This window comes from Abramis brama, assembly GCF_963993115.1.
Source record: "Abramis brama genome assembly, chromosome: 6".
Lineage (NCBI taxonomy): Eukaryota > Metazoa > Chordata > Actinopteri > Cypriniformes > Leuciscidae > Abramis > Abramis brama.
In genome coordinates, this window is record NC_139968.1 from 41351273 (window position 1) to 41374975 (window position 23703).

The 23703-nt window shown below is 37.9% G+C and overlaps 2 protein-coding genes across 6 annotated transcripts in view; both read right to left on the reverse strand.

Moving 5' to 3' along the window:
- Window positions 1-23703, reverse strand: part of LOC311085938 (uncharacterized protein) — a gene marked incomplete at both ends in the record, with an annotated part of 64197 nt that overhangs the window by 17171 nt on the left and 23323 nt on the right. The gene's annotated exons all lie outside the window — the stretch shown is intronic.
- On the reverse strand, window positions 18833-23516 carry LOC311085495 (uncharacterized protein). Of its 5 annotated transcripts, XR_014606843.1 has the most exons (11): window positions 23132-23516; window positions 21813-21883; window positions 21549-21725; window positions 21397-21458; window positions 21228-21314; window positions 21099-21140; window positions 20858-21030; window positions 20743-20778; window positions 19905-20644; window positions 19697-19808; window positions 18833-19602 (listed from the first exon to the last, which is right to left on the reverse strand). XR_014606843.1 is itself a non-coding variant. In XM_084118002.1 (7 exons), exons 1-7 carry the CDS (start codon window positions 23287-23289, stop codon window positions 20875-20877), a joined length of 753 nt encoding a protein of 250 aa, XP_083974128.1. In that variant the 5' UTR covers window positions 23290-23516; the 3' UTR covers window positions 18833-20874. The 5 variants fall into 5 exon arrangements, 1 of the variants encoding a protein (XP_083974128.1); XR_014606844.1 differs by having other exon boundaries at window positions 19905-20778; XR_014606845.1 differs by having other exon boundaries at window positions 20743-21030.

A 23703-nucleotide genomic window follows, 5' to 3' on the forward strand; every position in this document is an offset into this window, starting at 1 on the left:
ATGGGCACGTCTGCTTTATATGTCCATATCGGGAACAATTAAAACATTTCATCGACTCTGTGCTAATAAATATTGTGCAATCCTTGCCTTGTAAAGTCATCTTTGCAGAGACATTTAAAGATTGACAATCTGCATTCAACACCATGTGTGTTTGGCGCCTAAAAGACATTATATGCTTCAACTCAGGGTTTTTTAGGCCAAGAGGAATCATCTTTAAAGGCCCCACTAATTTGCCGTAGCGAACAAGTAAGCGCTCTAATGAGTCATTAGGAATGAACGGGGGTACGTTAGATAACATCACTTTTTTTGCCAGATTAGATAGCGGTAAAACTGACAAAAAAACATCTCTTACAGACAAACCACGCTCAACCAAAACGTCTACCATAGACTCCTCTTTAAGAAAGACAACAATGGCTTTATTCATTCTAGATGCCGATAAGATATTACGAGCACCTAACTCATCTCCAATAGCATTTAAAACATCTTCGACTTTGATTGATTCGTCCGGTGTTACGGATCAACTGGGGATCATGTTAACTGGGGAACGCGCGTGCACGCAGATAGTTTTACCTGGATTTCCAGCAGATGTTAGACGGCTACAGATTCGTCGCAGCCATTTTTCACGGATCCATGATTAAAAACGTATGTTTCACCAGTTGTATACACACTGGTATGCATAATAAAGCGATTTGTTTTTGAAGTGTATATTCCTACGTATTTGACGCAATTTCAAATAAGTTTAACATACTTAAGTGTCAAGCTCAGAAACCACGCCTATGTTAACATGGGGCATTCAGTTTCATTGGATGAACAGACTTGTCAGTGCACTTCAGAAGACGTGTAAGAATCTTCTTCTCAACATTAGTGTATCATATATTCTGTAGTGTGTTGTCATGAGTTCTAATCACAAATAACAACAGATGTAGATTAAATTAATGTAGCTAGACTACCTAAAAGAAACATAAATTGCAAAGTCATTTACATTTTTTTCAAGTTGCATTTATTGATCTGCATATAGCCTAATTTTATAACGGATCTATTATTTTTTATATAAAATATTATCAGCTTATTTTACTCTGCTGATTGTATTACTGAGGTCGACAAACGCGCCGACGCGTTTTGCCGGATTTTCTCCACATTGTAGCACTATAAACTTAAATTACTCCATCATTTATGGTCATACAGAAAAAAGAAATATAAAAAAAGAATCTGTGATATTTCTCCTTTTGTATGTGTCCACTTACAATCAAATCAAAACATTGTGCTTTTGTAAAATAAAGAAAATAAACAGGGTGTGCTTTCTGCCTCTCCGTCGCGGTGAACTTTTTTTTCTTGAGCACGTCTATAAACTGAAACAAAACTCAGCGAATACTTGTCACACATTTATGAGCCATATACCTTTATAAACATTTAAGTGTGTACTTTTAAATGATCGGATTCAAAACGAAAACAAATATTCTCTGTTTAAGTAATTTGTATAAAACCAACAAGATGTCCAGCTTCTCAAACGCTTGCTCATTACAGTTAATTTGGCCACGCCTACTCGCGCAAAAGATATTCACATGCAAATCTCCACATGGAACGCGAACGCGCTCGTTACCTCAACAACAAAACACTTCACTTCACTTTTCGTCGAGTTTGAAAGACGTGCCTGAGCTTACATTGGATTTAGGCTACCTCAGAAGAAGAAGAACGCGATTTGAAGACAAGAAAGATAAGGTAAGAAATTCTTACATAGCCTAGTTTGTTATTGTTGCATAAATGTCACGTTGCAGCTGAACTGTTGCTAGATATATGGGGAATATTATAATATTTAGACCCGTGTTTACTGTGTTTGTGGATATCTGCTCAAACATAGATATGTTTATGGTAACCATAATGTTTTATATTTGAGAGTGATCGCGTTTGAATGTATCATATTTTGCAAGCGATCGCGTTTGAATGTATCATATTTTGCAAGCGATCGCGTTTGAATGTATCATATGTGTTTACTGTGTTTGTGGATATCTGCTCAAACATAGATATGTTTATGGTAACCATAATGTTTTATATTTGAGAGTGATCGCGTTTGAATGTATCATATTTTGCAAGCGATCGCGTTTGAATGTATCATATTTTGGATGAAAGCAAAACGCACCAAACGGCTTCATGTTTTTATTATTATCTCATTTCATATCATCATAACGGATGGAAACATTTGAAGTAACATGATAATCAATATATTTTTCTCTAGCTTCTTTTGGAAGATTTATAGGCTGCTATAGGTTATTTATTGTTATTATTATTTTATCCGCACTGCGCATATACCTTATGCCTACAAGGCACAACAAACCTGGTGTTCATTATATTATATATCGTTGGAAACGTGTGTGTGTGTGTGTATTCTGTGAATTTTAAAAAGGAATTTTAAAAAGCAATTTTAACCAGAAAAATCTAATATTTATTTCCAAAATCGTGCAGGCCTTTCTCTTGATATCAGTATGTTCACTTTTTTTTTTTCAGGTCCCAGATGCCACTGAGGACTTCAACATTCACATGAGTCTCAGTACGTGAACATGGTAAAGTGAAAATCTTGGAAATGAAAGGTATGTACAATGTTTTTAGGAATGGCACAAAGGTCTCTGTCTTTGAAGTGCTTTTTTGGCATTTGTTGTGTATCTTTGGATTATGTTGTGTTGTAAATAAATCCAAACAATTTAAAAGCCATTATTTTTTAAATCTCCTCATTTACAGTATTGTGCAAGGTTGCTCAGAATGATAGGGGCCTGATAGCTCCTAATAGGGCCGTTAGGGGAGGTTCTTTGTCTTTCTCAGGTGAGAAAAGCTTACATATTAATGAGCTCTCGCATAAGGCTTTTTCACACAAAACACGTCGTAAAATTTTTAAATCAATATATTGTCTTATCTGAATGAGCAGTCAGGGTGATTTTCACATAGTTTTGCAGCAAATATTCTAGGCTACGTCATACAATTTTCAAAAGTCTTGTGAAGAAATAATCAGTATGGGTTTCATGGCCTTATTTCAGTGAGAATTTTTTTTTGTATTTTCAAAAACCACGCATAAATGTCATTATCTCAAAACTACAAACTTTTACATACATGCTGCTGATATATTATTGTAGCAGAGTTTGTGCTGAATACAGTGTAATTAGACTTTAGCCATGAAAATGTCACAAGTAACAGAAATAACCAGAAATGTCAGAGCATGTCAGAACACCTCCAGGGCCCAGAAAACAGCTCAGACCTCAGAGGGTTAAGATTAGGGGTGTAACGGTACGCAAAAATCACGGTTCGGTACGTACCTCGGTTTTAAAGTCACGGTTCGGTTTATTTTCGGTACAGTAAGGGAAAGAAATGCAAACATTAAACTGCAGGTTGTTTATTACTATAAACTTTTTTTTAACAATTTGTTTACACTTTTTTAAACACTTTTTAATAAAATATAATAAAATATATATCAAAAAAAAAAAAAAAAAAAGAAATAAAATACTGCTGCAAAGTTCTCCACTAAATAAAATACTCTCAGTCTCAAACCAATATCACATAATAAATTTAATGAAAAATATAAATAAATAACTATGATTACAGTGCAGCATTACCAATCCCAGCTTGTAGGCCTGCTCATATTTAAAAATTAAGACTGGGAAAAAAATGAACTTTAATTGCACAATTTGCTGTAATTAATTGCAATTCCTCCAAGCTTGTAATCATCAATAATTAAACTTAGAATCACCTAATTAAATGAAACACCGGGGAAAAAAAGGAACAGAAAATAGCCCTATATTAAAATAATATTAAACATATATATCAATGTATTATTATTTTTCAATAATCAATCAACAATCAATTTAAGATTTTTTTCCCCCATTTTTTTTTACTAATTATCAAAATAAAATATATTCCTACAAAGCTATTATTACCAGAGCATGTGATCAGAGCAGGTCATTTTACCATTGTTGCTAGCGTGACTATACCAGCTCAGCAAACAGAAGTCTACTACTGAGAAATGTCACCTTATTTGAGCGGACTTTGCTTTTCCAGTGCATGATCGGTACATGATTGGAGTGTTTGGGCCGTTAACGACAGAGCAGAACGCGCAGCGCAAACACGGAGTCGAACATTGAGCAGAGAGCGCAGCGCGCAGACACATACGCACACGCACACACACACACACACACACACACACGGAACGGAGAGTGCGGCGGCGCACACGGAGCGGAAAAGCTTTTTTTCGCCCTGCAGTCGATTTCATTGGTTTAGGTTACAGTGACGACGGGTAAAACTAAAACCAGACGGGCTCTGGTAAAACTTTAGAATCAGCTGCAGGGCGGGATTTGCGCTGAACGCGAAGGCTTCCGCCACTTAATATGTTCGTGTGGAAACACGAAAATGTACCTATGTTCCGCACACAAAATATTGCATTCAGTCATTCGGTACACACGTGCACCGAACCGAAAGCCCTGTACCGAAACGGTCCGGTACGAATACACGTACCGTTACACCCCTAATTAAGATCTATTTTCTGTACAACCATCTCTGACGCCTCTGTATCCTTTTCCCTGGACATAAAGCAGCTATGCTTATACACGTAGGGTCATTAAGTTAATTATCTCATGAACTTGTAACATTTTCAACAGATTTATAAAATATAAAATAAATAATAAATAGTATATATATAAATATATAGTAATACTGAATTGTACATTGTGTCAAGTTTTCCTGTAGCTCAAACAGTAGAGCATTGGTGCTTACAACGCCAAGTTCATGGGTTCGATTCCCAGGGAAAGCAAGAACTGATAAATGTAAATGTGTACTTTGAAACGCAATGTAAGTCGCTTTGGATAGAAGTGTCTGCTAAATGTGTACATGTACATTATGCTCAGTAAGAGCATGAACTTGAATGTTGTGTATCTAATGTCTTGTATTGGACATGTAGAAAACACTTTGTCTTTAGTGATTAAAGTCCTGTGAAAAACACTGAGAGGCAACCACAAATTGTATTACTGAAATAAGCAAAATATATGATATAGTGATAATGAATTATTACAAATATATACTGATATTCTCTATGGCTAATATTATCATAGACCTACTGTCACTAACCTCTTAATCATTTGTCACCTCACATGCATAGCACGACCGTCTCTAAAACAAGAGGAAATGCTTTGTTTACTTTTTGCTGACCTCTTTAACAAAAGAAATATGACACAATCTTTTTATGTAATATAAATTTAAATTATGCCAGTTCTCTTCATTTGACTGGTACCATGAATCTCATTAACATATTCTCTTTACTTGTTATCCATCACATCATGTGCTTTCATTATTGTCGTCTGCTAACCGTTAGGAACAGATTAAAAGGTCTATAAATTAAGTGTCGTTGTTAGGCCATATACTGCCACAGCAAATGGATGCAATTTAAGTTAGACAAATCAAAAACTTTGCAGGATAACCAATATCCCGATCGCTGCTCAAGAAAGGAGCGTGATTATATAAAGAGGAGATGTGAAAATTTCACAATGAAGGGTGATGGTGTGTTAAATTGTTCTTAAAAAGATAATACAACTGTGACATTTATTTACTAATATAACATGATTACATTAGATGGAGAGCAGCATAGGTATGAAGGCCAAACTGGCCAATGGGTAAGAAAAATGTATACATATACATTGCAAAACAAGTAACTGTTCTTCATTAACATGTAACTTAGTCTATAGTTTGTTCTCCCTTCTTTAGATTGAATGTTCAGAATGTGGAAGGTGGGACTGTGTGGTCAGATCTTCCACTGTTGGCAAATACAGCTGTCCTGCATGCATGCACATTTGCCTATTTTTTTTTTCTTACTTTTTTTATTGTTACTTTCATACCTGTTAGCTAATGAATATGTTTGTTGAACATTCCCCTGAATAAATGCTGTGGGTAATTCACTGGATACATAAACTATAGCTTCTCAATTTTCAACACTCTTTAGGAACATTTATGGAGTCTAGCCTACTGTATGCTTTATGCTTTAACTCATTCCTCAGTAACATTAAAATAAATAATAAATAAATGCTTGACATCCCTTTTACCACAGCAGTATTGCTGCTCAATTTAAATTAAGCCACAAATTGGCATCATAACAATAATCTGCGAATACACATGCACTGCAAAGACACAATGTCAATAGCATAATTTATTTAATCTACTTAAAGTTGTCATCAGATATTCAATTTCATTGAAACGAGTAACAAAATAATGTGGGCGTGGTCTGTGTCGTGAAATTAAAACACATTAAAACTTCCCTTAAATGCGTCTGAAACATTCAGCCGAGCAGCGACAGAGTAAACAACAATGTCCTAATATGATACAAACATTTACCAATAACGTGGAAAGCTTTTAAATCTGCTCAGTGAAAGATTCGCTGTGACGAATCTGTCACCGTTCAACATCTGCTGGAAATCCAGGTAAAACTATCTGCGTGCACGCGCGCGTCCCCAGTTAACATGATCCCCAGTTGATCCGTAACACCGGCATGCATTTACATCCATGCCGTGCGGTTAAAAACGAAAGACCATCAGAATGCGTCCCCATTTCAGCAGCACTTGACACAAAAAGTTTAAATTACACCCTAAAAACAATAACAGATCCGCAAGAAAAAAAGGAGATGTAAGGAAAAACTTACAGAAAGAAGCACCGTCAGCACTCACTCAGACGCTCACACACCTCTCGCAGTCACTCATCCACGCATGCGCAAATGGAAACGAGAGAGAGAGAGAGAGAGAGAGAGAATTTTGAATTTTAACACACCTTTATTACAAATAACCTAAACTAATACATTCAGTTCCTACCTACAGGAGTACAAAAACCACACACTCCATAAAAAACTCACTCCAAAACATGTGCAAACTGTAAACTCTCATTAATTATTTCACACAGAGCCCCCTTATAACACCAAATCAATTCAAAAGACATAAGATCCCCCATAGCCTTATAATACCGAAAGTCAATTAGAATTCTGGATTTTACCAGGTTAAGAAACACAATCCGCAAATTAACACTTGAATTGCGTTCAATTCTTATTTGTCTAGTGTCATAAATCGCCTTCTTCGCTTGACCCAGTAAAAAGTTCAATAATTGACAACAAAATCGACGTCTCCGGATGTATTTAAACCCACAGATAAACATTTCCAAAGAAAAAATCTCATCAAAACGACCAAATAAACTCTTTAAAACCTGAAACAATGGTAAAAGCCTGTTACAATACCCAAAAGCATGAAATATGTTCTCCTTCTGAAAACAAAAAGGGCATTCATCACTAGTGTCATGATTTATGACTGAAACAAGTGCGTTCACGGCAATCGCTCCATGAAGGATCCTCCACTGTAAGTCTCCCACTTTTTTTGGCAAAGGTGACTTGTATAACGCTCGCCATTCCGGCTTGACATCCTCCCCTAGATGGAGGGCAGAACGCCAAGGCGTATCAACTCTGTTATGCAAACTCTTCTTATTCAGATTTTTGACACAGCTTTTGTACAAAATTTTTCCAGACACTGGATTAGGACCCATTAACATCAACGAATTGGGTTTTAAAAAAACACCTTCACACTCTTCAAAATCAGTCAACAGACACAAATCAGGAAAAGGGTCATTGCAATCTGGAGTAATTAACCCTTCAGTATAGTCTTCCAGCAGTCTGATTTCTTCTGACATAAGTGCCGACTTCCATTTTCCAAGTAATTTTGCCGTTATACGTTTCGACTTCAACCCCAACTGTCTGCCGACCGTATCGACATTCTCAAAGTCCAGTCCAGCCAGTTTAAATAATTGTCCAAGCGTTAGAACTCCAGCATTAAGAAGAGTGTCACAGATTGCAGGGAGTGCTTTTTCATTTGACAAGTCCAAGCGCGATCCATAGACCAGAGGTTCCTGTAGCAACCAGTGCAGAGAGGTCATAGAACTGGGTCTCTGCACCTTGAACAATGACCAAACTTTAAATAAGTTCCGATAAAAAATGGGCAATTCGGACAAGTCCATCTTTTGCGGATTCAACCAAAACAAAGATCTTTCAAAGTCTAGACCTCTGAAATCTCGCAAAATGACACAAGCAGCATGTTTCCAGCTTGAGTCCACTGGTCCAGTCAACAGCCGTTGAGCAAATTGAAGTCTAAAGGCTGCTATTCTGCTCTGTATATGCATTAAACCATGTCCTCCTTCTTCTTTGGGTAAATACAGAACGGCTTTCAGCACCCAATGCATCTTATCCCAAAAAAAATCAACTAAAATAGATTGTAATTTTGGCAGTAAATCTCGTGGAGGATCCACACAATTTAATCGATGCCATAGAGCAGATGCAATTAAATTGTTTATGATCAATACTCGGCCTTTATATGACATTTTAGGGAGCAAAAATTTCCATTTGTTAAGGCGACCTTTAAACTTCTCCTCAATCCCCTCAAAATTCTTTTTCATAAACATTTCATCCCCTAAAAACACTCCCAAATATTGTAAGCCTTCCTTGGTCCAAGATAAACCTTCTGGAAGTTTTGGTTTCCTATTGATCCAGCTTCCAACCAATAAAGCTTCGCTCTTGGACCAATTTACTTTTGTGGCAGAAATTTTTTGAAACTTTTCCAGGATCTCCAACAGCACATTTATATCTCTCTGTCCATTAATTAAAATGACAATGTCGTCAGCATATGCGGATAACTTAAATACATTTGTACAACATGGGACACGTACTCCAGACACTTGTGCTCTTAATTTATTTAAAAGAGGCTCTATAGCCAAAGTATACAGCATTCCAGACAAAGCACAGCCTTGTCTGATACCTCTACACACTTTGAAAGGGGCACACAAATTCCCATTAATTTTTAAAATACTTTCAACATCATTGTACAACACTTTAATCAAGGAAATTAAATCATTGCTAAAACCAAAAGCTGTTAACACATTCCATAAATACAAGTGTTCCACTCTGTCAAAAGCTTTTTCTTGGTCAATTGACACAAGGCCAAAGTCCAATTTTAAGTTTTTACCTATATCTAAAATATCTCTAATAAAGGAAATGTTATGAAAAATTTGCCTCCCTGGAACACAATACATCTGGTCAGGATGAATAATTTGACTTATAACATCACTTAATCTACTCGCCAGAACTTTGGAAAGTAATTTATAATCTGTACACAGCAAGCTCACAGGTCTCCAATTTTTTATTTCATTTAGATCACCTTTCTTTGGCAATAATGTGAGGATACTTCTTCTACAACTTAAAGGTAGTTGTCCATTGATCAAACTTTCATTTATTACTTGCAATAAATCTGGGCTCACCTCTGTCCAAAACGTCTTATAAAATTCAACTGGTAGCCCGTCTATTCCAGGTACTTTACCACCTTCCATACTTTGAAGTGCCTTTTCTAATTCCTCTAAAGTGACAGCTTTACTAAGTTCAACATTTACTTCTTCAGATACTTGAGGCAGATTTTCAAAAAAACTCTCATCCTGCATTTCATCCAGTGTTAATTCACTCTCATATAGTTTACCATAAAAACCAACTGCCCTGTTTCTAATTTCAAAAGGATCCGACAACACATCTCCAGTCTCAGAACGTAAAGTGTGTATAAGCCTTTTTTGCCCATTTTTCTTTTCTAAATTAAAGAAGAATTTAGAAGGTGCATCCATCAACTCTATATTCTGAAATCTTGACCTGACAAGAGCTCCTTGCGCAGTAACATCTAACAGATTATTTAAAAAATTATTTTTCTCTTTAAAACTCTTAATAACAGTCAGCTCTCCAGTGACATCAGCAAGTTCTTGCAATTCTTTTAATTTTTTTTCTAGCATTTCAATTGCACCTTTTCTTTCTTGTGTGGCATTAAAGGTATAATGTTGGCATAACTGCCTAACTTGTGTTTTTGCAAAATCCCACCACTGCTGTACAGATTTAAAGGAAGATTTTTTTGATCTAAAATCAATCCAAAAATCTTTAAAGATACCTTTGAAAACAAAATCACATAACAGATTGTTATTCAAGTGCCAATAAGCACTTTTTGGCTTAATAGAACCCACTGTCACATCACATTTTACTAGACTATGGTCAGAAAAACCAACTGGGATAATAGAACATCCCCTAAAAAGATTAAGTTGATGTTTATATCCATAGAATCTATCCAGCCTCGCTAGAGATACCAGATTATCTCGAACATGCGTCCAAGTATACTGCCTTTGCGTAAAATGAAAATTTTTCCACACATCAGCAATCTCATTAGACTTAATCAATTCAATAAGTCTCTTTCGTGACGGCATATGAGGCTCGACATGATTTCTGTCTGTTAAGTTTTCCGTACAATTAAAATCCCCCCCTAAAATTAAAACATCCTCTGTGTTACAATTTGCTAATACATGACTCAATGTATCTAAAAAACACATTCTTTCAATTGCTCTGGTAGGAACATACACAGAAATAAATACAAAAAAACAATTCTCGAACTGGGCTCTGACTTTTAGCAGTCTACCCTTTAAAATCTCTTCCACTTGATATGAACATGGAACAAAACTCTTGGAAAACTGGTGGAACTCAAATGACTTAAAATAGACAATCCATCAAACTCTCTTGCCCAATCACTCGCATTTATCTCATCACTGTGAGTCTCTTGAGCAAACAAAACATGCACTTTTTTCTGTCTAATTGTTTCAAAAAGATGAAACCGCTTTTCCCCTTCTCTTGCCCCATTCATATTCAGAGAAGCAATACATATTTATCCCATAAATGAGGAAAGGAAAAAACAAATTAGACTCAACAAACACAACCCCACATAAAAGTGCTTTTCATTTTTCATTGCAACTATTGGACTCTGGTTGGGCATTAAGCTTGGCAAGTATTTTCTTTAGACGATATATTTCTTGATTACTAAAACACCCTTCACTCCTATATATTCTTGCTTTATCAATGAACTGCAGCACATCAGGAAAATGCTCTTCAATACGAACTTTTCTTAAAGCTGCAGTCGGCAAGTCTGGCAGATTGAGTGGACTTAGCCAAAATTTTGAATGTTTACAACTCTCATGCCCCTCCCCCACTACCAACGAGCACCCGCCCATCGTCAGTGCGTGTGTACCTGATTTTCTGTGAACGCGTCCGTCTCTTCAGCATCGATCAACACCATGGACTCGGAGGTAGGCTGCCCTGGCTAATCTATCCATAGATAGCAATAACCGAGGAATTGGAAGCTTGTTAGTAGATTTTCTCTCCGCCATCACGCTTCGTACAATCTTCAGGCGAACTTCAGGCGTGTCGTGTGCATGTGATATTGTAATGTGCGCGCCTGCGCGAGGGAGGGGGGATCTGTGGCGTGTGCACGAACTGTGATTGACAGTCAGATCTCACACCCCCCTGCGCTGATTGGACCCGATGAGACGGGAGCGGTGGATTTTTGCAAAACAAATAACACGCTCCAGGTGGAGTTAGAAGCTCGGGTTTTTTTCTAAAACCAACTTAGTTATGTTGTTCTGTCGGATTATAGTGTCAATTTCACTGAATTTGATCAAAAAAATGTTGCCGACGGCAGCTTTAAATTCTTAGTTGCCTTCAAAAAAGATTTAATGTCATCTGAACTATAACTCTTATTCGAAAAACCACTTTGCGGCAAACTGCACTCCACACTGCATTCCGAAAAATCACTTTCACTTTCTGTGTCCGTTTGGCTTAAATCGCGACCCAACCCTTTTTTTGCTTTCTGATCTGAAGGACGCTGTTCTAGCCTTCGCTTCAGTGGCGTTTTAAAAGCACAATCGTCTAACTCAGTCTCCATCACACTTTCAAGATTAACAGAAGGTTTGTCTACCATGTCCACAACACAGTCTCTATTCTCCACAGCATTATCCTCATCCACAGTGACCCTCATACCTTCATCTTCCTCAGGACGATCTGCCCGCTCTACATCCGCTGTCACTGTGGCAGCTGCCGCCGGCGCCGCTATCTGCACTGAACTCGGTCCAGGCACCTCATCATCTGCGACTATCGCAGCGACATTCTGATTTACATTTACCTCTACATTGTTTCTTTCCTCTAAAACCTGTAAAGGTCTCTCGTTTGACTTATCCTGTCGACCTGGACACGCACGGATCATATGCCCCAATTCACCACAATTAAAACACTTCATGTTGTTTGTAGTGGCAAAAATTACGTAATTAAATTCCTCGTGTCGAAAATTTAAGGACAAATCCAGTTCATCAATGTTATCTTGCAGGATCATATAAACATAACGCCTAAAAGATACTACATGTTTTAAGAGAGGAGACTTGGTGCCAATCGGAATCATCTTTATAGGTGAAACTGTTTTACCATAACGGGCAAGCAATCCAGTCAACACTTCATTTGGAATAAATGGTGGCACATTTGATAACGTCACCTTTTTAGAAGGTGTAGACAGGGGAAGTACTGGTGTAAAAATACCGTTAATCACTATGCCGCTTTGTACTAACTGATTCGCTAAATCCACTGTTTTCACAAATACAACAACAGCGCTGTTCATACGGGACGCTGATACAATATTCTCATGTCCAACCGCTTCCCCCACCGCTAAACTGCACCCCTCCACACCAGCAACTGAATCTATTTTGACACCATGACGCCTTGTGAGAGAATTGAAACTCCCGCTGCTGCCTGGGGTGGCCATGCTCCCAACACGTGGGAGCCGACACCCCAACACAACACTCACTTCCCTATTTTACAACTTAAATCTACAAAATAAAACCCAATAAACAACTAAACAAAACAAAACAAAAAAGGAAAAAAAGATAGAGAAGTAAAGACCACTCGTACCTCACACAGCAGCCAAACGCTCACTCACGCTCACACTCGCTCCGCCCACTCACCCGGCACACGCGCAGAGAGAGAGAGAGAGAGAGAGAAAGAAAAGAAGAGGCAAAGAAAGGGGAGAATTGATTGAACGGAGAGGCGGTGGATTGCAAAGAAACTGTAACGTGAGTGTAGTAATGGATAACAGTTCAGATGGTGATATAGTGACAAATGGCCTTCAGATATGGAGGTTAATTCAAACTAAAAAGGCAAGGAAAAAAAGCATGGTCTGAAGCCAGTAGTGGAGGAGAAACAGCCAAAAAGATTAGAGCTTAGAGATTAGAGGAAGTATGTCTGATGATGACAAGCAGGAAGAGTGGAAAGTTATTATTATGCTAAGTAATTGTAAAGGCCACTTTCATCTAGTACAGATAACAAAAGCAATTGAGAAGGAAATAGGGAAATAAGGAAATATGGAAAATAAAATATGCTAAATTGCTGAATAGACAACAGTAAACAATAAGCAATAGTATAGGAGATGATACTGAAAATGAGTAGCCTTGGAGGTGGAAAGAAAAAAGTGAAAAAAGTTTCAAACTCTGGAAATATCCATAGAGGATGTGAAGAATGAGATAAAAGGTAGAAAAGTACTAGAAGCCAAAAGACTCCAAACTATCCAAAGTTGTGTTAAAACGGATAGCTTGTATGTACTACTTGTTTTTAAAAAGATAATGCCTTCTGAAGTCCAAATGGGCTGGATCAAATATAAAGTTAGGGAATATATTCCACAACCGTTAAGATGCTTCAAATGTCAGAGAATGGGACATACAGCACAAAAATGTAAATGGAAACAAAGGTGTGCAAAATACGGAGGAGAACATTACTATGGAAAATGTCAAAATGATGCTAAGCTAAAATGCTGCAATTGTGGAGGTGAGCATATTGCTGCATATGCTGGATGTGTAGTTCAGAAACAAGCTAAAGAAGTACAGAGGTATAAATGCTAACAATGATGGGGGGTCTCCTAGTGTTATTTAATATTATGGTATTCCATCTCTTACAATGGAATGCTAGAAGCTTGATTTCGAATGGGCAAGAATTTAAAAAGTTTGTTGCAGACAATAGCCGCTTTCCGACCGGAGGAACCTTTTCACAGTTCCTAGAACTATTGGCTAAAGTACCCGGATGTCGGCGTGTTCGCACCGCAGGAACTAGGAACGATTTTAGTTCTAGGAACTCCATTTGTTGGAACTAATTTAGGTCCTACTTCAGAGTAGGGTCTAAACCAGCACTATAGGAACTATCCGTGACGTTAGTGTACGCTGATTGACCGAACGCACGCGGAACACCAGCATCCGCCATTTTTAAAACAGCTAGAATGTAAACACACAGATTATATATATTTACTCCATAAACTAACTATACAAACATGGAAAACAGTGATAGATGGGTCTCTAAACCTTTATGCTGAAGAGAAAATCCAACGCAACTTTGAGGGGACCAAGCCAAACATGATTATGTTTATCTGCCCAGCTAGCAACACTGGACATCAACCACACGGCATAGGCTAATAACCTTTTTTTCATATACTGTCTACTTTCTATAACAGTTCTATCTAATAACATATTAAACAGTACTGTTAGACAGATTGCTAACTAATAAACACAGAGAATGCGAGCATTGTTTATGAAGGACTAAAAATGACAGAACGAAAAATAAATAAATAAATAAATAAAAGTAGAAATAAATAAATAAATGCAGAAATAATAGTGAAAATAAATACATTTTGGTAATATAAATGGCTATTTCTGTATTTTTACATGTATTTATTTATTTATGTATGCATTTCTATATGTATTTATGTATTTATACATTTATTTATATATTTATGTATTTATATATTTCTTTATTTATATATTTATATATGTATTTATTTATACATTTATTTATTCCTACATTTATTTATTTCTGTATTTCCACATTTCTACATTTATTTATTTCTGTATTTCCACATTTCTACATTTATTTTTCCCTGCGCATGTATGCTAATTGACCAATGCCTAAGCCACGCCCCCAAACGCGATGAGCCAATCACAGTACGCATAGCTAACCCAATACACTCGGACATTCTCTGCTTCCTCGTCCATTGCAATGCATTGCGGTTTTCAGTTTTCATTCGTTTTTATGTTTTTTCTTGTCATTTTGGCTTTTAAACAGCGTGTGTGTGTGATTTTGGTTGGGTGACAGTTGTAGGTTACAGTTTGACAAGAGTTTACAGTTTGACAAAAGCATGTTGTGTTTTACACAAATATAAGTAGGCTAAACACTTTGCAGTTTTAATTATGTCCTGTATGAACAAAATGGAGTATGTTTTTATGTTTCCACTGTTCGATCGCGCGCGCTCTCTGACACACACACACAGAGACACACAAACACACATTCCAGCAATGCAATCTTGACATCGCAGCCTGTTCATTATTCTGCACACCAAACGCGAATAGAGCGTCAAATTCGCGCGTATCCGCGTCTAGTTCGACGCTTGAACATTTTGAATCCAAAGCGAATAGGACGCGCGTATAAAGCGAGCGTTTGAAGCGAAATAGCACCAAACTATAACGTTTACACTGTGAACTGTAACGTTAAATCTTTGTTCTGGAGCTGAAGCTTATCGACCTTCTCAACAATAAAATTATTAATATAACCCTCCAATGCATATTTAAGGCCCTTTTGGTGACATCGAGATGATATATAATCTTTCTGTCTCCAAAAAATCATCAATTGCCTCCTGTGAAATGTCTCCTACTGTGACAGCTGCCACAGCGCCTGTTACCGAATGTTGACTGTTTGTCCGAGTGAGTGGAGGGGGCGTGGTTAGCCATTGGTCAATTAGCATACATGCGCAGGGAAAAAGAAATGTAGAAATGTGGAAATACAGAAATAAATAAATGTAGAAATGTGGCAATACAGAAATAAATAAATGTAGAAATGTGGAAATACAGAAATAAATAAATGTAGGAATAAATAAATGTATAAATAAATACATATATAAATTTATAAATAAATAAATATATAAATACATAAATATATACATAAATGTATAAATACATAAATAAATACATATAGAAATGCATAAATAAATAAATAAATTCATGTAAAAATACAGAAATAGCCATTTATATTACCAAAATGTATGTATTTTCACTATTATTTCTGCATTTATTTATTTATTTCTACTTTTATTTATTTATTTATTTATTTTTCGTTCTGTCATTTTTAGTCCTTCATAATTGTTTGCTCTGGCGTTCTCAGCGCCACCAAAATAAAGGTCCGTCGTGCCGTCAAAATAAAAGTCACCGTGCTTGCGTCACTCCCTTACCCCTCCTACCAGTTCCTATGGCCACTTGGCCAGTGCGAACGCAAACAGCAAAACCGAGTTTGGGGGAGAGTAGTTCTTAGAACTGTTTAGAAGTGGACAGTTCCTAGAACTAAGTTCCTGTAACTACTTGGTCAGAAAGCGGCTAATGAGATCAAACCTGATATTGTTTGTGTTCAGGAAACTTGGCTTCAGCCTCACCTTGATTTTTATTTTACCTGGGTATGAGTCTGTCAGGCTTGATAGAGGTGGAAACCAGGGAGGAGGATGTGGAACATTTGTAAGGGATGGGATATCATCATTCAGAAGAATAATGAATTCAATAGAAATAGAATGTGTGATTATTGAAGTATATAAATTAGATGGGAACTTGGTAATAATCAACCTTTATAATCTGTGTAAAACATTAAGCCTAGAAATCTTAGGGGAAATAATTGGGAGACAAAGAAAAAGAAAAGAAATTTGGTGAGGAGACTTCAATGCACATAATAGTCTCTGGGGAAGTAAGCGCACTGATAATAATGGAGAAGTAATCGAAGATTTGATGGATGCTAGGCAGCTAGTTTGTCTAAGTAACGGAAGCGGTACAATAATTGACATACGATCCAACACAATGTCTTGTATTGACCTCACTCTAGTTTCTAATAATCTGGCAAATTCTTCAGAGTGGAATATTATAGACGGCACAAGTATTGGAAGCGACCACTTTCCAATAATATGCTCTATAAATGTTGAAATAGATTTCCAAGAAAGGCCTAGGCATAAGAAGTGGGATTTTGCAAAAGCTGACTGGAGAAAATGTCAAGAAATATGTTGTGAATCAGCAGATTCAACTACAATGGAGGGTGATATTGAGGAATGTGCATTTGAAGAGTAAACTATATGCGTGGAGGAATTATTGTTCTACTGTAGGGAGTGTTACGGTTGTAAGTTTTGTCTGTTGTGGTTTCTGCTGTTGTCTTCTCCTCCTTTTAGGATTGGTCCTGGACATAATGAGAAGCTATTGCTGGTTGGACCAGAGAAGAGGCCTGGACTATAAATTCCCCAGAATTCCTCTGGATGGAGCTCTCATATGTTAAAGGATATAGAAATATAGGGTCTGAGGGTGAGATGTATGGTGCCTCTGCCTGCCTTAAAGGTTGAGGAGTCCAGTGTGGATGTTGGAGGAACTGAACACGCAGCGTCAGCTGAATCCACCCCCCCTTCAATTTTTTATTTTTTTTTTGAAAGAAAAAGGAAAGAGGAAAGGGGAAAGAAAGAAAAGAAAAGAAAAGAAAACAATACAGATTCATCACCCAGGTGGATAAAATATTCAGTAGGTGGAGGTAATGCTCCTATGGAGTGAACGGCCAGACAACTAAAAGAAGAAGAAGAAGAAGGATGGAGCTCTCTGCCTCTTTGACTGCACTTGTTGTTGTACTGTGTGTTAGCTGGTGAACATGTAGCACAATAGATTGTGATTGCTGTGCTCCTTTGTATGTTAACAGAGTGCTGTTAGCCACTTGTGATTTGTTCCTAAAAACATCAAGGCCTTAATGATTCCACCTGTAAAAGTGTACCTGTTGTGAGAAGCAGTAGGGGGTGAGTGCCTTGTTTTTTTCTTTGTAGGCCAAAAGGCCGTTACTTTTTCTCCTGTTTTGTTTTGTTAAGGTGATAGGGTATGTTATTGTATGTTTTGTTTCTTTTATTTTATGGTTCATAGGGAAGTTCGTTTTTTGTCGGAGAGTTAGTTTCTGTTTGTTTATTGTTTTGGCATTAGCTCACCCCTGAAGATTTTTGCTTCGAATCTTTTCTTTGTTTGTTTGTTTGTTTCTTGCTTTCTTTTCAAGAGATTGTTTTATGAGAAATTGAAGTACATCGCTCTGAAGGCAAACAAAGGAGCGAGAAAAGACAATTAAAAAAAAAAAACTAACTAAAAAGTATTGTTTTGTTGTTTGTTGCATCCCTGACCTAGACCAGGGGCCTGTTGCACAAAACTAGGATAAGGGATTAAGCCAGGATATCTTGGTGATCCTGGCTCAATTGATCCGTAATCCGGTTGCACTAAAGCTGGATGGGGGCAGGAGGATATGTTATGGTATAAATTACCATGGAGATTTATTCTGTGGAGCTAGCCTGCTCCAGACCAGGCTAAATTCCAGGATCTATTTAATCTCATCCCTAATGTCAGTCAGCAGTCACCACAAATGGAAACCAATAGTTATTTCACTGCTCACTATACATTGTTATCACATATAACTAGACCCACTGTCATTATTTAAACATTTGTGATCATTAATTTCAATAATTTTGGATAAATAATGATTTTTAGATGATGTTGCTATCATTAGATAATTTACCGTTTCCCATAGACTATAAGGCTATATATAAAATGATAGAATATTAGGGCCACAGAGGGAAAAAAAGACAAGTCATAATATTGTAACCAGTTGTTTTAAAGGAGGACAGTTGTTAAAATGACAGATGTGGGGCATTTCGTGAAATTGTACTTCAGTATGGTTTCATAAACAAAGACATGCTGATGTGCCAGAATATTAAGTATCACATTGTCATAAGTATCAAAACTGTAAAAAGAATATGTAGCTTTTCTGCAGAAAGAACCAGCCTCATAAATTTATGACTATCCTTTTTCCTCAGTGTGGCCCTAGTACTCTGTCATATAAACAAATACACATTCCATATGAATATAAAAACACAATGTGTAACATTATGTTCCTTTATTGAATAAGGACAAAACAAAGCAGGTAAACCATCAGCTCCTTTCGAAACTGAAGTCACAGTGACTCTACAAGATGGAAAGCACAGAATCAAAGCATATTATACAAAATGATACATACACATTCAAAGGTCTGTATATAACACGCACTGCATGTCTGCACACTAAAATAAATGCAGGACAAATCCATACACATCAACTGAACAGACAAATGAATGGATGCAGTAGCCTCCCTGCAGCCTTGTATTACACACAGTATACCGCACAAACATCATAAGAGGCCAAATTCGTAAAAAAACTAACCCAAAAAAACCCAAATTCCTCTGCCACCGCAGGACATATTTAACCAAAATTGAAAGCACACATACTAACTAAAATAATTCAACACATATTGGTCCCTCAGCAGCCGACCACTGTCGTCATCAGGGAAGATTGCCGGATTGTCCCAGTCCATGGCTGGTGGCACTCTGGGGGCCCTCTCCTTCCTCAGGCAGGCCACATTGTGGAGGACAGCACAAGCCACAGTAATATCACATGCCCTAACAGGGCTGACCCTTAATTTGTGAAGGCAGTGAAAGCGTGGGGTCATTTCAAAGGTCATTTCAACTCTGGCCCTGGTCCTGGCATGGGCATGGTTGTAGGCCTGCTGTGCTTCCTGGGGGTCTGTGAAAGGTGTCAGGAGAAAAGGCTGGCAGCCATACCCCCTGTCTCCCAGCAACACACCAGAGAATTCACCTGTCAACACAAAATCTCATCATTACTACCTCATAAACACAGTGATATTCTTGACACAGCCATGATGGTTATAAATAGGGGTTGTGTGGCTTACCTTGTGATAGGCACTGATAGATTTCAGAGGCCCGAAAGATTCTGGAGTCATGGACTGAGCCAGGCCATTTTGCCACAACATTGCTGATCACACAGTCAGCATTGCAGACCATCTGAAATCATAAGATGAGGAATATTACACCAATCAATGCACATCACTGGCAATGCAGAGTGTTCGTCAATGGACAATATCAAAAAGTTATGTTCACCTGAACATTAATGCTGTGAAAGGATTTCCTATTCACAAAATCGGCCTCATGGGCACCTGAGGGGGCTTTTATCCTTATGTGTGTGCAGTCCACTGCACCAATGACATTGGGGAAACCTGTCACACAAAGTAATGAGTATCCTACTATGTGTTAACAGTTGTCCTGTAATTTGTAGATCCTCTTATCTGCAATCCTATAGAACTCCTCTTTGATGTCACAGAGTCTTCTGTGGCCAGGGAAGGAGATGAAGACATCTGCTAATGCTTTGATAGCCAGACACACACTCCTTATTGTGCGGAAAATTGTGGCCTTGTTCAGCTGTTCTGCATCCCCCACTGAGTACAGGAAGGCTCCACTAGCAAAAAAGCGCAAGGCCACACAAACCATTTGCTCCACACTCAGTGCATGGCTCCGTGCAGTGCGGTGCTTAATCCTGGGACCCAGTAGTCTGCATAGATACCTGATGCCATCTGCAGAAAACCTGTATCTTTCATATAGATGGTCATCAGGGAAGGCCAGTGGGTCCAACCGGTCCCTGAAGACCCTTTCTCGCCTGAAGGCTCTCCTCAGCACAAGTGCTTCTTCATCCACCACATCTCGCAAGAATGGGCATGCCATTGTCAGAGCAGAAAGGAACACACAATTTTGGGCCTTCATATAGGCTAGTGGCCACACCTGGTGCTGGGGGGGTGGGCAAAAGAGGCCGGTGCCTTATAACGATGACTTGGTTGTACTGATTGCTGGGAAAATAAAAAAAACCTTAGAAAGATGCCACCGTCCTGTGTGCTCACAATAAGAGCTCATATGTCATGGCTCACTTGACTTTACGAGAATATACCTAATTTTTATTTTGAGCTGTGTCATCTTCTTGGAGCTGGGGGAGGAAAGAAAAATAATGATTAATACATTTGTGTTACAGTTAGCATACAGTGTACATTGAAGGCATATCTCACCTCCCTCTCAAGTTTTTTTATTTCAAGGTCCAGTTTCCTAATTGTCCTCTTTTTATTTCGGACTCCAGTGCAAGATTTTCCATCTTTTTCTTCTTGTACTGAATGTCTATGTCTGCCAGTTCTATTTGGCGCCGGAGGTGGTTGCCATACAACTTTCTGATAGCTTGTGAGCTCTGTGAACACAATACAATTAGCGCAGCTGGAATTTGGCAGGATGTGGTGTCCTTTTATTAATACGCACTATGTTGCCAGGCTGGTTTTCCCACTGTATAGCATCTGGGTCCTGTAAAAGAAATTAGATTTTTTGATTTTGATGAGGACTCCTCACCATTGTAGAGTAAATAGTACTTTCACAGTCTTAACATGATACCTCATGCCTTCTGGAATCCAGAGAGATGGTCTCCTCCTCATCATCGTCTCCATCATGTGCTGTTGCTGCTGCACTGGGGCTTTCACCCTATCACATTTAATCGGATTCATATTGAAGCTAGTAGACAAGACATGCCAGGCCTACAGTATGCCTTTGATGGAGTACTCACTGGATCAGCATCGTCTGGTGCTTGTGCTGGTGGCTCTAACAGGAACACAGTGCTGCCAGACACTGCAAGGCAATAGGTAAACCAAAGTCAGACAGTCCAAATTGATTCAATATGAATGTGGTTGTATCCCATGTAGAGATGGAAGGACATACCTTGAATGAAGCGGGTGGCATCTTGGGAGGAACCCATGCTTGTCTCTTTCCCCCCAGGGATCCCCTCTAAGACGGGCCTGCCTTTATTTAGCTCCAAGGCCATGTCCTCTGCTGGGGTAAGGTCAGCCTTTGGTGACCCACCACCCGTGCCTTGTCTGTGGGTATTCTTTTTCACTGCTAGAACAGTACAGACAATGTGTGAGCAGGCACCTTCTGGGTACAATATATGCTTGTGCTTTGTTAAATATTAGTCAGGGACCATACCATTCTGCAGAATGTTCTTGTATTTGATTTTGACCTGCTGCCATGTCCGTTTTGGCCCGTTCATGTTTAATCTACAGCACACACACACACTCTTTATCACAAGAACATTTAATGGAGTCACACACACACACACACTCTTTATCACAAGAACATTTAATGGAGTCACACACACACACACACACACTCTTTATCACAAGAACATTTAATGGAGTCACACACACACTCTTTATCACAAGAACATTTAATGGAGTCACACACACACACACACACTCTTTATCACAAGAACATTTAATGGAGTCACACACACACACACACACACTCTTTATCACAAGAACATTTAATGGAGTCACACACACACACACACACACACACACACACTCTCTTTATCACAAGAACATTTAATGGAGTCACACACACACACACACACACACACACACTCTTTATCACAAGAACATTTAATGGAGTCACACTGCAAAAAATGACTTGGTATTTTTGTCTTGTTTTCAGTAAAAATATCAACAACAAAAAATCTTAAATAAAGATGTATTTTATTGATTTGCTAAATGACCTAGCAAAATAAGTATAGTTTAGACAAAAAATATAAACTAAGTAAATGTGTGCTTAAAACAAGCAAAAAAAATAAAAAATCTGTCAATATAATAAGAAAAATTCTCTTGAAATAAGTTTACTTTTTCCATAAACACTTAATTTTAGAAAAGTTCTCTTGTTTCACTGGCAGATTTTTTTGCTTATTTTCCTAGATAATTTTGCTCAAGAAAATATTTAAGATTTTTTTTAGATATTTTTTTTTTACTGAAAACAAGACAAAAATACTAAGTAAGAAAGACATTTTTGCAGTGCAGTGAGCAACCGACCTTGGGTCCTTTGAAAGGCGCTATATAAATTAAAGTGATTATTATTATAGCTCATCTATTTATTCAATTAAATTTTATTTATATAGCACTTTTCACAATTGTTTCATTCTGTCAAAGCAGCTTTACATTAATAAAAGCAGAAGAAACACACAAAAAAACGGTGGACAACATAAGAAGCAGAGTACAACGGCTAAGATTAAACCGTACTGAGCGTAGTAACGTTAAATAATAATGTAAGGCTTTAATAATAATTTATCATAGCTTTATACAGTGTGATGGAGTTACTTTACACAATTTCACTCATATCTGCAGTGCATTTCAATTAAAAATTTAACCGTTTCATAATTACAGTACAACTGCGTTTTTGGAGATGTGAATTAAATGTTTGAATTGTAATTGTGATGTTTCAGCGGAGCGGTGAGTGTGTAATTGTGCACTACTTACGCATTCAGGCGGTCTGCAATACTTTGCCACGCTTTTTCTCTTTGCTTTATCACTGTGGCGGTGTTGCCTTTCTTCTTAATTATATATTTTACCTCCTCGTATGCCTCCATGAGGATTTGTGCTTCCGACGGGGAAAAGTACGCGGCTCTAGTTGCCATGGTAAATCAGTTAATCTGTGATCTGTGGCGGGGTCTATTTGAGTGAGCCGTGAGCGCGCACCTATCCAGGATTGGTTTCACCTGGCTTAATGAATCCGTGTCTGCTCATCCTGGCTTGGTCTTTGTGCAACCAATTAAGCCTGGACGCACATGTTTTGGCTTCATTGAGCTCAGCTGAGTCATTTATCCCGGATGTCTTAATTCTACTTTTGTGCAACAGGCCTCAGATCAGTCAATAAACACTCTACTGATTTCTGCAAGCCGATTTCTTATCAAAACAATATTCGAGTTACTCGACTACTCGTGGTTCATGCAACTGTAAATGAAAAGACATGAAATAGTTCTTGTCAATAAATGTTTATTAGCCCAGTTCATATCCTTGTTTTTCCAGGCGCGCCTATGCCATGGCGAAAT